Here is a 16,504-nt window from a genome sequence, read left to right as displayed (position 1 = left end):
ACTAGATTGACATGATCAAATTCATTCTGGTTGTTACTTCATTGCCTTCAGTGAAGCTGCACAACATCAGGGATGAATTTGGCTTTAATAGGTTTAACACCAGTGAGCAAATATAAAGTCTTATCATTTCTATTCAAAATAATGGTGAACAGCAATGTATGCAAGTTCTATATCATGTGACATATTTAAAGAAGTATACATACTGTTTTCCATGAGAAATCTAGTTTTGAATTCATGACCCCACCAGCCTATTAGCCTAAAATATAACATGAGGAAAAAAATGGGAAAAAAACAACAAAATCACACATTGATATATATTTAAATCTGACATGAGTATTACTAAATAGCTTCTGATACACTAATCAAATTGTATCAGTAAGTTATGTGGTTAACTGGCATTAATAACTTATTTATGTGACTTTGCAATTTCTCTTCAAAACTGAAATATGATATTTATTATAGTTTTCAAACAATCAATCTATTGGGGCTCTATTAATGTTCATTTTGTCTAAATTCATCTTACAAACTGAAAAATAAAGCAGAGATATTTCCAGTGTTGTGTTCCTAATGGCTAAAAGGACAAACACAAATCCGCTTTGGTAAATGCTGAAAACCAAAGGACATTATAAATCTGACTTAAATCCACAAAATCAAAGATATGAACAGCAAACAAAAGATAGACGAAGAGGCCTCTGAGTAAAGGTTGCAGTTGCTTCATCATTCCATTGCCATGTTGTGCTGATGTGAATCCCAACCTAGCAATAACATTTCAGATTATGAAACTGGGTTTATTACTCAATAATATGACCCTTTTTTGAATGAAATTTAGTCCCATTTAATTCACAACTAGATTTTTGAGACAATATTCTGAAGACATTTCAGGGTGGTTCTCCCCCACCCCCAAAATAGAAATATTGCAGAAATTTAAATAAAACATGAAAACATAAAATTTAAAGTTTTTCATCAAATATTTTGCACTGGCCTAGTATTTACTATGAGCCAGATCATAGCCCCGCTCATGTAGCCATACAAGGATATGAGGGGAGTAAGACAACCCCACCTCAACTTGTGTGTGGTCTTTGTAGACCTGGGGTCTCAGCACAAAGAGTTAAACTGGTGCTGGGTGCCCAATACACATCTCTAAGCAACTAGGTGGCTTTGTTTTCTGTAGCTCCATCTTCAGCATGCCAGCCAGCACAGTTGAGCTATCATTGTGTTTAAGGCTAGAGTGTGTATGTAATTTGCTGCTAGCAAGAGCTAGTAGCAAATTACTTTCCCCTGGAGCAAACAAGGAGGAAAGGAACTGTGCTTCTCCACTCTACTCCTGGAAAGGCCTAGCCACATGCTGCAAATTAAAAAGGCCAAACTGTAGAAGTCCAAGATAGATGGGACTAGTTTGGTCAGTCACACTGTATGTAAAGAATTGTTATACAAACTATGCACAGTGCCAAGTAAAATGCTTACTTGTTATTTCTGGATAATATGGATTTATATTTCACCCCTATGAATAGATCCATCACTCTCATCTCATTGTATTATATAAAGCAGACATGTGAAATATTATATTGCTAAAGAATAGTCTTACTATTTAAAGTCACATGGAAATCAACAATGAAATTATCCATTCATTTCAATGAACTTTTTGTCAAAAATAATATATTACAAATAAAACTATTTATTTGTTATTGCCCAAATAACTCAGATGCAGTTGCTTTGAATAATAAAAAATGCATCAACTGTTTTATAGTATTTTACAGTATCCTTCCTCTATAATAGTTTACCATAAAACACGTTACACAATAATATTATAACAAAATTCCACTGAAGTTAATGGTGCAAGTATTCCATTCTTTCCAATTGGCTTAGCATAGCAAAAAACCAAACATGAAGTATACTACCTAGAATAACAGTGTGTAGTAAGGTTAAAAAAATACTAAAGAGCAATTTACTTGTAGGGTCATGTCATGTACTCATTCCTCAGGCAATAGATGTCAACAGGAGACCCACAGACATCAACAGGAGTACTGTCCAAGTAAAGAATGATGAAGGACTAACAGTCCTGGACTACAGGTTTTAGTTCAGGTGAGACTCCAAAAGCTTGGTGTTGTAGCTAAACTTATTGACTCTGTGCAACTGGCCTAGAACAGGACCTATCCTGTGGTTTGTCATGTCTAGAACTTGGAAACTGAAATTTCAGAAATTGATTAAAGTTTGGTGATAGAAATGCATTAAATTTAAAGGTGGCATATTTTTTTTTAAATAATTTTGCCTGTCCCTACCATTACTAAAACACTGACAAGCTGACATTTCTTTTTGCCATTCTAGAACTCCATGGGCATCATACATGATGGGTGTTTAGATACAATTCTGGTTCTACACCATCATCAATCCAATTTTTTCTTTGGATGTCATTTGTTTGATGTACGATATGTCAACAGGATTCAAAGAGGTTTTATATCTATATACACACACATACACAATCTTTATAAATTAGTAATTAACAGTTAATAATTTTCTGTGAAAAAATTGAAATCAGGGCTGCTACTGGTATGCCAAATTTCAGCCTGTTATGATGTGAAATAGCTGAGGTGTTATATAAGGGTATATAAATGCATAGTAAAAATAATAGGCAGTAAAATTGCACAGTAAGATGAGGTAGTAAAATTTCTTATTAAAGAGTAGCTATTCTGCATGCAAAGTGGATATTCTGAAAGGAATTAGTTATTTCAAACATTCTTGTTTTCAAAATACCGAGGCAGCAGCTTATAATTTTTATTTTAAATCTGAGTCATGATTTTGGCAAAATCTTGTAATACCAAAATGCATGAAATAACAAAAAACTTGTTCTTTTATGTTCCTGTATTTAAAGTAATTTGTCCCCAACCAAGTTGGGGCATTAAACGGTGTTAGGAGAACTAGCTGTTGTAAACCAAGCATGACTGTTTTACAAACCATGATAAAAAAATGCTTTTTAGATTAGAGAAGGGACTTGTTATGAAAACATGCTTTAATAATCTCTGTTGGGAACTGACTCTTACTGGACATTTGCACATATGGCTATTTACACACATAGGTACAACAAGACTGGAGATTTTTCACATTTTATTATAACACAATTTGAAATGGCCATTCCAGCTTTGTATGTGTATTTGTGTTTCTGATAAGTGTTGGATTATTAGCCTTCTGACATCCCACAAACAGCTAGAGAACATACAGCTTCTCAAGATTGCCAAGCCAATATGCGTCAGGAGTGAGAACCTCTCAGTGTGAGAAGGTATTTCAGTCCATGGACCAAATGGGCATAGAGACTCACAGCTGAGCTTGTCAAAAAGCAGTGCTAATTAGGATGGTGTTTTTTGTGAGAGGTACAAGTGATCACATAACCCTACTTAGAGCTAAATAATTTTAGCTTTTTGGTTTTTAAGTAAAAATTCCATTAAAAAGGGAAAGCATTTTGGTCCATTTTGTCTCTAAAATAAAGCAGGAATCCTAATGTTCTGACAAGAAAGAATATTTTTGCATATTTCTGAGCTATACACATCATTACTTTTTAAATGTTTAATACGCTGGGTTAATGCACACTGTTACTTGCCCAAGTTCATGACACAAATAAGGCATGTAATTAAAGATCATTAAACATATTTCATTGGTCTTGTTTTACCCGAAAACATTCTCCCATTTTACAAATCAAGAGGCGTAGACAGCAGATTTATGGAGGGGAAAAATTATGCCAGATAGGCGCATCATCCTTTCATTTTGTTCCTATTTCTTTTAAGCACATTTACACCAGGGAACAATCCCTTCAGTAAGTATTTTTATTTAGCTCATTTTTTTCTCACATCTGTGTGTGTTAGACAGAAGCGCTGGGCATTCATAACTTGAGTCGTTTCGTTTGTAGTTGCATTAATGATGCAAGAGTGTGGGATATAATGATCACTATGTATGTGCGGTGAAGACATCAAAGAAGATCCAGTTAAAGAACATAGAAGAAATACAAAAAAAATTCCTTTGACCTTTGCTTCTAAGTAACAGATGATTATGCAACTCATTTATAATTTACAATGTGAAGAAACGTGGTTCATTTGCCTTCTTGGGGGCGGGGTGAGAGAACCCCTCTGAAACTATTGAGCAGTGATACAGAAAACAAGCAAACACTGTTAACACAGCCTGACTTCCACAACCCAGGACAAAGCCTTCTATGAACCATTCTATCATCATATTTTGTGAGAAATCACTTTAAGGGTCTATGGGAAAGTATGCTAAAAGATATAACAGGAAAATAACAGTGTAGAATGAATGACACTAAATATTAAATTCTCATACTTCACTATGTATGGAGTATAATGATCTCCCTTTACTAGTCAGATCACATCCTTGCCTGGAAATGTCTTATGCCTTACTCGGATGATATAGAAATACTATATTATTGGATTTATATAGTTTACCTATGCTTGGCTTTTTAATCCCAATATCTGAATGGATTAAGAAGATGAAAAAACAAGAGGTAGGCAAAGCAGATAAGGACAAAAATACAAAAGACTTGTCCCTCCCCTTTTCTCCTGCCAAACGTTTGCCCATTCTTAGAAGTAAACTTAAGCCTTGAAGAATTGAAAACATTGGATCCTTTCTTTCAACATACCTTCTTCTGCTAACCAGATGGGAAGGCAACCAGTAATGCTGGAAATCTCATGAGAAAGTCTGGTCTATAGAGCTGATCAAGACAATTCAGAATTCAAAATTCTGATGAAAAAAATATGAATTTTTCACAAAAATATTAGTCAATTTTGACAAGTTCAATTGTTTTCATGAGATTTTCAGCCCACTTGTGCTGACCCAAGAGGTGTGCGTAGTTTGGAAATACATCTGAATTTTTAGATTCTTATCTGAACAGAACAAGAACTCTGAACCTCTTGTGATGCTCCCATCATTAGAAACAATTCTTATTTTCTCACAGGATTAACAAATGCTAAGAGGAAGATTATTTTAACTGGAGGTTCTTCAAGATGTGTGGTCCCTATCTGTATTCCACTGTGGGGGGTTATGCATGCACATCATGCACCTGGAGTCAGAGAATTTGAAAGTAGTGTCTGTTGGTTGATAAATGTGTCCTGGCTCACCTTGTGTGTCCAACCGAGATGATAAAGGGTGGTGTGGACCAATCACTTCATCAGTTCCTTTTCTACCATGAATCAGATAAGATCCAAAATAGAGGGGAAGGAGGGTGGGTAGTGGAATACAGATAGGGACCACATGCCTTGAAGAACCTCCAGTTACAGTAAGTAACTTCTCTTCTTCTTCTTCTTCTAGTGATACTCCCTATTGTATTTAACTGTGGGTGATTGAGAAGTACCACCCAAGTAGGAACAGAGTGCGTGGATGAAGACAGTAGCATTGGTCAGAGAACAGCCATCCCACAGGTGGCATCAGCAACTAAATACTGTACCAGGGCATAATGCCTTACAAATGTGTGGGTGGAGCTCCACGTGGCAGCTTTACAGCTATCCTAGGAGGGTATTTCCTGGAGAAACGCTATGGTAACTGGTTGAGCTCTAGTGGAATGAGCTCATAACCTTGTAGGGGGAGGGACATTCGAGAGCTGATAAAGTAGAATGCAACCAGATATCCATTTGGAAATTCTCTGGGTGGAGATGGTACGCCCTCTGACTCTCTTCACTACAGCAACAGTCTCAAGGACTTCCTGGTTGGTTTTGTTCTCTGCAGGTAAAAGGCTAAGGCTTGTTGGCCATTGCACAAACATGCGGTTTCAGGAAGAATACAGGTAAGTGAATGGATTGGTTAAGGTGAAATTCAAATCACTTTAGGGATAAATTCCAATCACTTTAGGGATAAATTTGGGATGTAGGTGTAAAGAAACTTTATCTTTGTGGAACACAGTGTATGGAGGGTCTGCCATCATTGTTCCAAGTTCACTGACCCTCTTCACCAATATGATGGCTACAAGAAAGGTGACCTTCATGGAGAGGAGTCTTTAGCAAGTAGCTAAACACTCAAAAATGGGGGCATTGTCAGGATTCAATGTTCTTTCAGGATTCAAGTGCCATTGGACCACAATCTTTTCAGGAGGTGGGAAAGCTCTTATCAGGTCTTTCCAGAATTGATTGGTTAGTGGGTATGCAAAAATAGTGTAGCCTTCAGTAAATGGATGGAATGCACTGATTTCTGCTAAGTGGATTTGCAAGGAGCTGAGGGAGAGACCAAATGTCTTCAAAGATAGGATATAGTCTAAGAGAGTGGAATATACATCTCTTCTGGTGGAATGACTCTTTGTTTTATCCAGGGGAGGTCCTCGATGGTATTCTGGACCTCCCAGGGGAACCCTGAGGCATGAAGCCAGGACTCCCTTTGCATAACAATGGCAATAGCCATGGCTATAGAGGTAGTATCAGCCACATTGACTACAGATTGGAGGATAGTTCTGGCTATTAATTAACTTTCTTCTATCAGAGCTTGGAAACTAATATGATTCTGCTGTGGGAGGCCATTGGCGAATTCCTCAAACTAAGTATAGTTAAGGAAATAATATTTAGCCAATTGCGCTTGATAATTGGTTATTGTGAATTGAAGACTGGAACACGAGAAAACCTTCCTCCCCAGTAGATCTAAATGTTTACCCTACTTGTCTGTGGGAGTAGATCTGGGATGTTATTGCCTGGACCTTTCCAAAGTGGCCTGAACCACCAACAAGTTGGGAGCTGGGTGAGAGAATAAGAATTCTGAGCCCTTAGCCAGCACATAACATCTTTCCATCCTTTTGAGGGTAGGAGCACAGGTGGTGGGGGTATGCCACACTCTCCTAGACAGCTCCAGTATGGCATCATTGACAGGGAAGGCAATTCTTGTAGGCCCAGAAGTATGGAGGATATTGAAAAGCCTGTGTTGGGAGTCCTGGATCTTCTCTAGTGGAATCTGAAGTTCCCTGATGACTCTGCAGAGAAGGCCTTGGAACTGCCTGAAGTCAACCAGGGGGAAAGGGATATCAAACTTACCTCTTCATCCAGCGATGGTGATGGTAGTCTGGCCAGTTCTTATGGAACCAGAGCATAGTACTCCTCCTCCCCTATCGGAGCCAGGGGAAAATTTGATGGTTCCCTCAGGGGGAAGAAAGGTGATGACTCCCTGGCAGATAGATTCTGAAGAGGGATACTCATCCCAGGGTCACCAATATGGCCAGTAGGATGGGTTGACAGATGGTCACAGAGGTCCCCATGACTGAGTCAGGGGAGGCAATGGTTGGTCCCAGGGCCATGTGGATCTCCTGGGGAATGGGTAAGGGCGGTATGGGAGAAGCGGTTCATCTGAGGGATCTGAATCTCCCAAGAAGAAAAAGCCTGACTTGGGTTAAAGTGGTGGTACTGCTTGTGCTGTTGGAGAGGTGTAAGTTGTCTATGGGGGGCGCCAATAGGCTCTGTTCTTCAGGCAGGTCTCTTGGACGAGATATAAGCTCCCTGGAAATGGAAGGTCCCGATGGAGCGGATATTCTGAATCAGAAAGCAAAAGTGTCCTGTGGTGTGGCTATGGATCTGGATCTCCCTGGTGTAAAGGGGACTCTTTCTGTCAGGGCAGTTGGTGCCAGCAATGATAATGTTATCTGGCAGCTGTTGGTCTTTGCCAGTGGTGGAGGGTTCCAGGTCTTGTGAAGAGCTGGGGATGGTGGTACCGATGGAGCACGGGGTGGAACCCAATGTTTCTGAGCTTTCTTGTGCCTGTGGGACTTAGGACATACTAAGTGCTCATGGGCCGAACTGGTGGATTTGCTTGCAAGCAGGTCGGATTTCTTTGACGTGGATTTAGAGGAAGGCTTAGTCCCATGCTTATGTGAGTACTTCCTATGTCGTGCAGTGGGGTCTGTGGGGATGGATTCTCTAGCACAGAGTTGAACTTTGCAGTGGGAGGCACACTCCGTGCTGATTCAGGCTGATGTACAGGAGGGTTCCCTGGCCTGGATCTGATTGGGGTCTCATGGTCATCTTCATGAGATACTTGCAGAGACAAAGTGTCTACCCTTCTTAGGTATGGCTGGGGAATGACTGGCAAATACTGCACTGAGTTTCCATGTGAGCTTCTCCCAGGCAGTAGAGGCAGTGTTGATGGTTGCCACTGAACGAAAAGGATCACAGGCAGGAAGCACAGAGTTTAAAGCCCAGATTCCTGGGCACAGTCCAATGGCCAAACAGGGTACAGGGCGAAGGGGGTGGCCTGTAGCCTAATTTAACTCTAAAGGACACTAAAAACTACTAGATCTAAAAAAGTTATTAAGAACTATTACAATTTTGAACTATTTACAACTGAATTAGTATTGTTTTTCAGAATGGCATCAGAACTGAGGATACAAAAGGTTCTGAAAACCCAGTTTTCTCCTCAAAGTAATTGTCACTGTGAACCCATAGAAACAGCTTCACTTTTATGGGTTCATTCCAGCATTTCATAAAAATGCCAAGAATGTTAGTGAAACTGTTCATTTTATTTACCATTTTTTTTGTGTTTTATGGTCCAGAAGTTGGGGGCCCATGCATGGGACTTGGGAAAACTAGGTTCCATTCCCTTCTCTGTCACAGACTTCCTGTGTAGCCTTGGGCAAGTCATTTAGGCTTGGATGCACAAGATTTAGACACCAAGTCCATGTTTCAGGCACCTAGGTCCCTGTTTTAGCACTATTGTGATGCACAAAACTCTTGCAAAACCCTCTAGGCACCTAAACTCACTCAGTGACTATGTTTTTGAAGTAAAAGATCTCTAGACATCTAAGTTTCTGCTCTGGGCATGCACACTGCTGCCTGTCTCTGGGCATCCAGGCATTATCTACTGCTGAAGCCCCAGCACAATTCACAAAACAGGGGAAGATAGGTCTTTAGCCATCTAAGGTGCATGCAGGGCTCAATCAGGAAGGGACCTTCTAAGCATGCCTACCGGATCAGGCCCTGCATGTGAGATCACAAAAAACAGTTGGGCGGGGGGCGAGGAGCAGTTAATTTCCCTCATAACTTTTAGCTCAGTGGTTAAAGAACTCATCTGGGCTTTGGGAGATCCCCAGTTCAAGTCCTTCTTCCACCTGATGGGGAGAAGGGATTTGAAGTAGGCTTTATCATCATTTCTCAGGTGAGTGCTCTAATTACTGGGCTATGGGATACTCTGAGGTGGGCTTCTCAGTCTCTCCTGTTGAAGCTGTTTCACTATTGCTAAATAATTTACAAATTAAGTGCAAAATTCAGAGGTTTTATTCCTTCTGCAGGTGCAAATCTGATTGTAACCTTAAGTATGGAGTAACTACCTATGGCTCTGTAATATATATGGTTAGCCAGGATTTGCATAGGGTTTGGCTCTCATTGAATTCCAATAACATTCAGGCACCTAACTCACTTTGGCTCCTTGGAAAATCCCAGCCAAGACTCCCAGCAGCTATGTTTAAACCCCTATTTGTTTCTCTCTGTCCAGCGATTCACTTATTGGAACAGTACATATCCTTTACCCCACATTGTGACACACGGCCAGAAAGGGTTATACAACTAGCAGGCTAATTGACACAGAATCAACCTTTAGAGACATATTAGTAGACAATGGTTGTGTTTTTTGTGTGTTTACCTATATAAAGCTCATCATTTCTACTATGAAACTGACCTAAGAACTCTATTCATAGCTGTACGTATGATAATCTTTTAACCGATACTCACTCTCTTTTCTTTTTAAACAAATTTTAGTTTAGTTAATAAGAATTGGTTGTAAGTGTATATTTGGGTAAGATTTTAAATATTCATTAACCTGGTGGGTAATGTGTCCAATCCTTTGGGATTGGTAGAACTTTTATATGATAAATGAGATTTTCAGTAATCCTCATCATATTTGACTTGGCTGTCTGGGTGAGAGCTCAAGGCTGGGTTGCTTTAAAGGAACTGTGTTTTGGCTTCTGTGTAACCAGTAAGGTGTTGTAGAAGCTGTTTTGTTGCTGGCTTGGTGAATCTAAGTATTAGAATAACCACCATTTGCGGGTTTTGTCTGCCCCATTCTTTGTAGTTTGCCCTGATTGAGCAATCTCACAGTGTCCCCCCATCACATGTGTCAAGTTTCAACCATTTCATAGTCCTCTTGTACACTGGATCAATACTTAATTATAAGTAGGATGTCTGTGGAGTTTGAAAAGCTTTGGAACCACAGGTAATTATTAGTCTCATATTACTGTAGTTTTGGTCTTTCACATATCCTGGTATACTTTCTTTGCCCTTTTCAACTTGCTACAAATATTTTGTAATTATTAAGTGTATATGACTCATTAATATTGCTGTACATTATTAATGGATTGCTCTCTTAGAACTCAATAAAAAAATCAAAACCCTTTATGAAAGGTGTTACTATAAAAATAGTGACTTTTCATATTTAATATCTCTGAAGCTTTACTTTGTCAAAAGACCAAAACAATAAGATTATACCATAGGCTAATAGTGTGATGTCTCTTCTGTTGAATTGTTTGCATTTTCAGCAACAGCTAAAATAAGTAATTTTATTTTATTTTCTTAATTTTCGTATGTCTCGTTTAAAAATGGCCAAACTGACTTTCTCCCCAGATGCAAATTTTAATGGCACAAATCTAAATCTCTAAAAACAGTTTTATAATCCAAGTACTGACACAAGCTTAACTCTGCTGTCTTGGTTGGTGATATTATAAAATGACCTAGATTTGAGTAATCATCCTCCTTTCCCCAAAAGTTGACCAATTCAGGTCTCACTTGTGTCACAGGTGGAAATTTTAATGTATCAGGTTACAAGGTTAGGGAATAGCATCATAGAATCATAGAATAACAGAGTTGGAAGGGATCTCTGGAGGCCATCTAGTCCAACCCCCTACCCAGAGCAGGACCAATCCCAACTAAATCATCCCAGCCAGGGCTTTGTCAACCCTGACCTTAAAAACTTCTAAGGAAGGAGATTCCACCACCTCCCTAGGTAACACATTCCAGTGTTTCACCACCCTCCTAGTGAAAAAGTTTTTCCTAATATCCAACCTAAACCTCCCCCACTACAACTTGAGACCATTACTCCTTGTCCTGTCATCTGCTATCACTGAGAATAGTCTAGATCCATCCTCTTTGGATCCACCTTTCAGGTAGTTAAAAGCAGCTATCAAATCCCCCCTCATTCTTCTCTTCCACAGACTAAACAATCCCAGTTCCCTCAGCCTCTCCTCATAACTCATGTGTTCCAGTCCCCTAATCATTTTTGTTGCCCTTCGCTGGACCCTCTCCAATTTCTCCACATCTTTCTTGTAGTGTGGGGCCCAAAACTGGACACAGTACTCCAGATGAAGCCTCACCAATGTTGAATAGAGGGGAATGATCACGTCCCTCGATCTGCTGGCAACTTCACTCCACAGGTGAAAACCTAGACTGTTTGGTCAACCAAGTGTGAGTTGATTTACAGCTTATAAGTATTTGCAGATAAAGAGTGCATATGTCCTCCTCTCGGATTGATTTTTTTCCTTGTTAGACTTTTAGACTCAGTACAACTGAGAATATTCCAATCTCAGAACATGTCCATTCATATTATCCCTTCAGGTCAAAACAAACGGAGATTGAGTTCACTTTTATAACAGGAAACAAGTTTTTGTGATCAGAGCATGTGAAAGAGAAATGACCATTATGTTGGGAATCCAATCAGAGCTTGGTGAATTCACCCAGAACAGTTTAGGAAACCTCTAAGGCATTCACAATGAGGGATGATAATTTCATTCAGTTGCCAGACTGAAAAAAAGGTATGATCAAACTGCAAAAAGAGCTGGAGCTTAAATTAAATCCTAAGAAAAGATCTTACAAAAAACAACCCCTCCAAGGCTAATCAAGTTGAATTAAAAACTGTTAAATCAGCTCATGAGCAACTATTATCACAGAGTGCTCATATATCATCACTTCTACTAGCCAAATATAAGATATATGAAAAGGTGGAATACAGCCAACAGTATGTTAGCACATTTACTAAAAGGAAATCAAATCTCCTGCCTAACATCAGAAATTAAAAATCAAACAGGGAGCCAAATTACTCATAATAGAGATATTAATAAAGTTCTCAGCATTTTCTATAAAGTCCTGGATAATGCTATATTTTGTAAAGAAATATGGTAAATCTTTTTAGGGTGTTTCAACAAGATTAAATTAAACATGAAGCGACAATCCCACCTAAAGATATTTCTGAACTGTGACTTCTGACTTAAAGAAGACTCAAATGGTTTTGATTATTATGATATATTTAGTGAACTATTCACACACTCCTTAATCTCTTGAATAGATCTTTGAGGGAACAGTATCTAGATGAAATTCTAAATAAATGCATACATCTGACTGAACTATAAAATAAAAATTTAAAGATCCAGGGAGTTATGCTTCCTGTAGCTCTTGATTGTTTTTGAATACAGACATCGTAATATTAATGCAAGCCCTCAATGAGATTGCAACCCTTATTAGACAGAATTTATGAATTATGACCAGATTGGATTTGTCTGCAACAGAAATCAGTCCACATTAAGGGGGGGTGGTGTTGTTTTTAAATGTGGCCCATAATTGCTCTCATTTTTATTAGGGATGAGTAGTCCATGGAGACTACAAGTCCCAGTACCCAGTGCCCAATTTTGATTCAAGTGACCTAACACAAGTACTTAGAACAAGATAAACTTGATCTAAATGTGGGTTCCTCCGGTTAGGGCCTAGCATTTGCAGTAGGTGTATGAGGTGTATGAGAATGTGTGCATGTGTGTACGTACACACAGTACTGTATTCCTCTGTGTGATGGTCTTTGCTCAGGAGTTGGTCGGTAGGGGAGTGTCACTTAGTGGTCAGGGCTCAGGCCTATGACATGTAGGGGATTGTTGGTAGGGGCGCCAGGCCCTCCCACTCCACCGGGATCTGACCCAAGGACGTGGAGGGATGCTTAAGGCTGTGATTGTCCCCAGGTCACCATTTGGGTTTAGAAGGCATGAAGTATCTCCGCTCACCACAAAGCACCTTCTGGTGGCTGCATATAGTGTGGTAGCTCTTTTCCTCAATCGGGTGGCAACTGCCTCCTTCTGTGGTATGGCCCACCCTCCTGGGCAAGCTTAGTCCTAGGGCTTTCTCCTGCTGGGGCAGTCCAAACAAAATAAAGGGGAATTAACAAAACTCAGAGTCCACATAAGAGGGAGAGGACAATGCTTCCTTCTCAGGCTGTCTCTGTAGCAGGCTCTCCCTTCCCTTAGGGAGGGACCTTTGGGCAGTTGTCACGGGGAGAGATTCTGCCTTTCCTTCAGCTCTCCTCTGCTGGAGCTGCAGGTTGGCTCTTTTCCCTGCTCCCCTGCCTCTTAACTCCTCTTCCAGTTGGAGCATTTCCTACAGGTGTGGTGGGGCAGGGCTGGCTGATCTTAGAGCAATTCTTTAACCCCTTGTTGTCCAGAGTGCAGTTTGTATATCCCATCATACTCTAGTTTTAGAAGTTCTGTTACATCCTCTTTGTCCTACAGGATTTGAATAATGTCTCATTTGTGTGTGATGTGGAGGAATTGCTTTTTTATTTTCAAGGTAGATTAATGCAATATATACTGAATATTATTTGTAATGTGGTACTGGCACCAAAAGCCTCAGTCAGCATTAAGACTCCATTGCACTGTGCACAGCAAAAACACTTAAGAAGTCATCACCTCTATTTTTAATTATATGAAGCAGCAAACAATCTTAAAGGTCCTAACGAAAGCAACTTTGAAGACTGGACTGAGAGTTAAGGAGAAACTGAACCTAAGTGGATGGTTTATGCTGGTAAATGTTGCTTTGGGTGTTTGTGATGGGTATGGCCTTGACCACCCAATATAAATTGTGTGTGCTATATAAAAAGTGATGACTATGAATTAATACTGAAGGATGAGTTGTACCCTATGATAAATTCCCTTTGTTCTATTCCAGCAGCACAGAGGATATACAGCTTCCTGGAACAGACTTTGTGCTACTGCCTTCCTGTCCTTTTTGAATTTCCATTCCATAGCACATTCTAAAATGTTAGGGGTGCTAATGAGAGTTGTGTGATTATAAATAAATAGATAAGGCACCAGACAGTAAATGGCACTCAAGAATATACAACATAGTTCCTGGAGTTTGCAGGACTGATTAAAGCTTCTGCTTGTACATGGCAGCTGGCTTTCTTCCTGCATCTCTTTACATCAGCCCTTCACACAAAGAAAAAGAGGTCCTGGGGTCCAGAAAATCCTCAGCCACTGGAAGAACTCATCTGGAACTCTTCCTGCTGGTGTAAATCAAACAGTCCCAAGGCTACTGTAACATAGACAAGGAGCCAAATCACCCCTAGGGTTGGGGGGAGAAACAGAAAGATAACGTAACAGCACCTGCATCCCTCCCCTCTTCCATAGGTCAGGTAAACTGAAATAAAGTGTGTGTTTATCATCTGGCAATTCATAGAATCATAGACTTTAAGGTCAGAAGGGACGATTATGATCGTCTAGTCTGACCTCCTGCACAACGCAGGGCACAGAATCTCACCCACCTACTCCTGTAACAAACCTCTAACCTATGTCTGAGCTATTGAAGTCCTCAAATCATGGTTTAAATACTTCAAGGTGCAGAAAATCCTCCAGCAATGACCCATGCCCCACGCTGCAGAGGAAGGCGAAAAACCCTCAGGGCCTCTTCCAATCTGCCCTGGAGGAAAATTCCTTCCCAACCCCAAATATGGTGATCAGCTAAACCCTGAGCATGTGGGCAAGACTCACCGGCCAGAAACGCAGGAAAGAATTCTCTGTAGTAACTCAGATCCCACCCCATCTAACATCCCATCACAGGCCATTGGACATATCAACCGCTAATCGTTGAAGATCAATTAATTGCCAAAATTAGGCTATCCCATCATATCATCCCTTCCATAAACTTATCAAGCTTAGTCTTGAAGCCAGATATGTCTTTTGCCCCCACTGCTTCCCTCGGAAGGCTGTTCCAGAACTTCACTCCTCTGATGATTAGAAACCTTCATCTAATTTCAAGTCTAAACTTCCTGATGACCACTTTATATCCATTTGTTCTTGTGTCCACATTGGTGCTAAGCCTAAATAATTCTTCTCCCTCTGTGATATTTATCCCTCTGATATATTTATAGAGAGCAATCATATCTCCCCTCAGCCTTCTTTTGGTTAGGCTAAACAAGCCAAGCTCTTTGAGTCTCCTTTCATAAGACAGGTTTTCCATTCCTCGGATCATCCTAGTATTCCTTCACTGTACTTGTTCCAGTTTGAATTCATCTCTCTTAAAAATGGGAGACCAGAACTGCACACGATATTCCAGATGAGGTCTCACCAGTGCCTTGTATAACAGTATGAACACCTCCTTATCTCTACTGGAAATATCTCGCCTGATGCATCTCAAGACCACATTAGCTTTTTTCACAGCCATATCACATTGGCGGCTCCTAGTCATTCTGTGATCAACTAATACTCCAAGGTCCTTCTCCTCCTCTGTTACTTCTAAGTGATGCGTCCCCAGTTTATAACAAAAATTCTTGTTATTAATCCCGAAATGCATGACCTTACACTTTTCACTATTAAATTTCATCCTATTACTGTTACTCCAGTTTACAAGGTCATCCAGATCTTCCTGTATGATATCCCGGTCCTTCTCTGTTTTGGCAATACCTCCCAGCTTTGTGTCATCTGCATACTTTATTAGCACATTCCCACTTTTTGTGCCAAGGTCAGTAATAAAAAGATTAAATAAGATTAGTCCCCAAACTGATCCCTGAGGAACTCCACTAGTAACCTTCTTCCAGCCTGACAGTTCACCTTTCAGTATGACCCATTGTAGTCTCCGCTTTAACGAGTTCCTTATCCAGCTTTCAATTTTCATATTGAAACCCAACTTTTCCAATTTAGCTAATAATTCCCCATGTGGAACCATATCAAATACCTGACTGAAATCGAGGTAAATTAGATCCACTGTGTTTCCTTTGTCTAAAAAAATCTGTTACCTTCTCAAAGAAGGAGATCAGGTTGGTTTGGTATGATCTACCTTTTGTAAAACAATGTTGTATTTTGTCCCAGTTACCATTGACCTCAATGTCCTTAACTACTTTCTCCTTCACATTTTTTTCCAAGACCTTGCATACTGAAGAGGTCAAACTCACAGGCCTGTAGTTGCCCAGATCACTTTTTTTCCCTTTCTTAGAAATAGGAACTATGTTAGCAATTCTCCAGTCATACGGTACAACCCCTGAGTTTACAGATTCATTAAAAGCTTGCAATTTCATGTGTCAGTTCCTTTAATATTCTTAGATGAAGATTATCTGGGCCCCCCGATTTAGTCCCATTAAGCTGTTTGAGTTTGGCTTCTACCTCGGATGTGGTAATATCTACCTCCATATCCTCCTTCCCATTTGCCGTCCTACAATTATCCCTAAGCTCCTCATTAACCTCATTAAAGACTGAGGCAAAGTATTTGTTTAGCTATTGGGCCATGCCTAGATTATCCTTAACCTC

The 16,504-nt window shown here is 40.0% G+C and overlaps 1 protein-coding gene across 11 annotated transcripts in view; it reads right to left on the bottom strand.

Annotated features, from left to right (window-relative positions):
• The window catches only part of KYNU (kynureninase), a 90,403-nt gene that overhangs the window by 9,860 nt on the left and 64,039 nt on the right, over positions 1-16,504 (bottom strand). For 9 of the 11 annotated variants that reach the window (XR_012154227.1, XR_012154228.1, XR_012154229.1 and 6 more), the window contains one exon: positions 204-256. Coding sequence is in view for 6 of the 11 variants with exons in the window: in XM_073305388.1 (XP_073161489.1) it covers positions 204-256 (53 nt within the window). In the remaining 5 variants the exon portion in view is untranslated. Of the gene's footprint in view, positions 1-203; positions 257-13,250; positions 14,298-16,504 lie in introns of those variants that run through there. The other 2 variants (XR_012154230.1, XR_012154231.1) reach the window with 2 other exon arrangements.

The sequence above is a fragment of the Lepidochelys kempii genome, chromosome 11 (assembly GCF_965140265.1).
Source record: "Lepidochelys kempii isolate rLepKem1 chromosome 11, rLepKem1.hap2, whole genome shotgun sequence".
Lineage (NCBI taxonomy): Eukaryota > Metazoa > Chordata > Testudines > Cheloniidae > Lepidochelys > Lepidochelys kempii.
The sequence above is the reverse complement of the archived record's forward strand: the minus strand, read 5'-3'. Positions and strand labels throughout refer to the sequence as shown.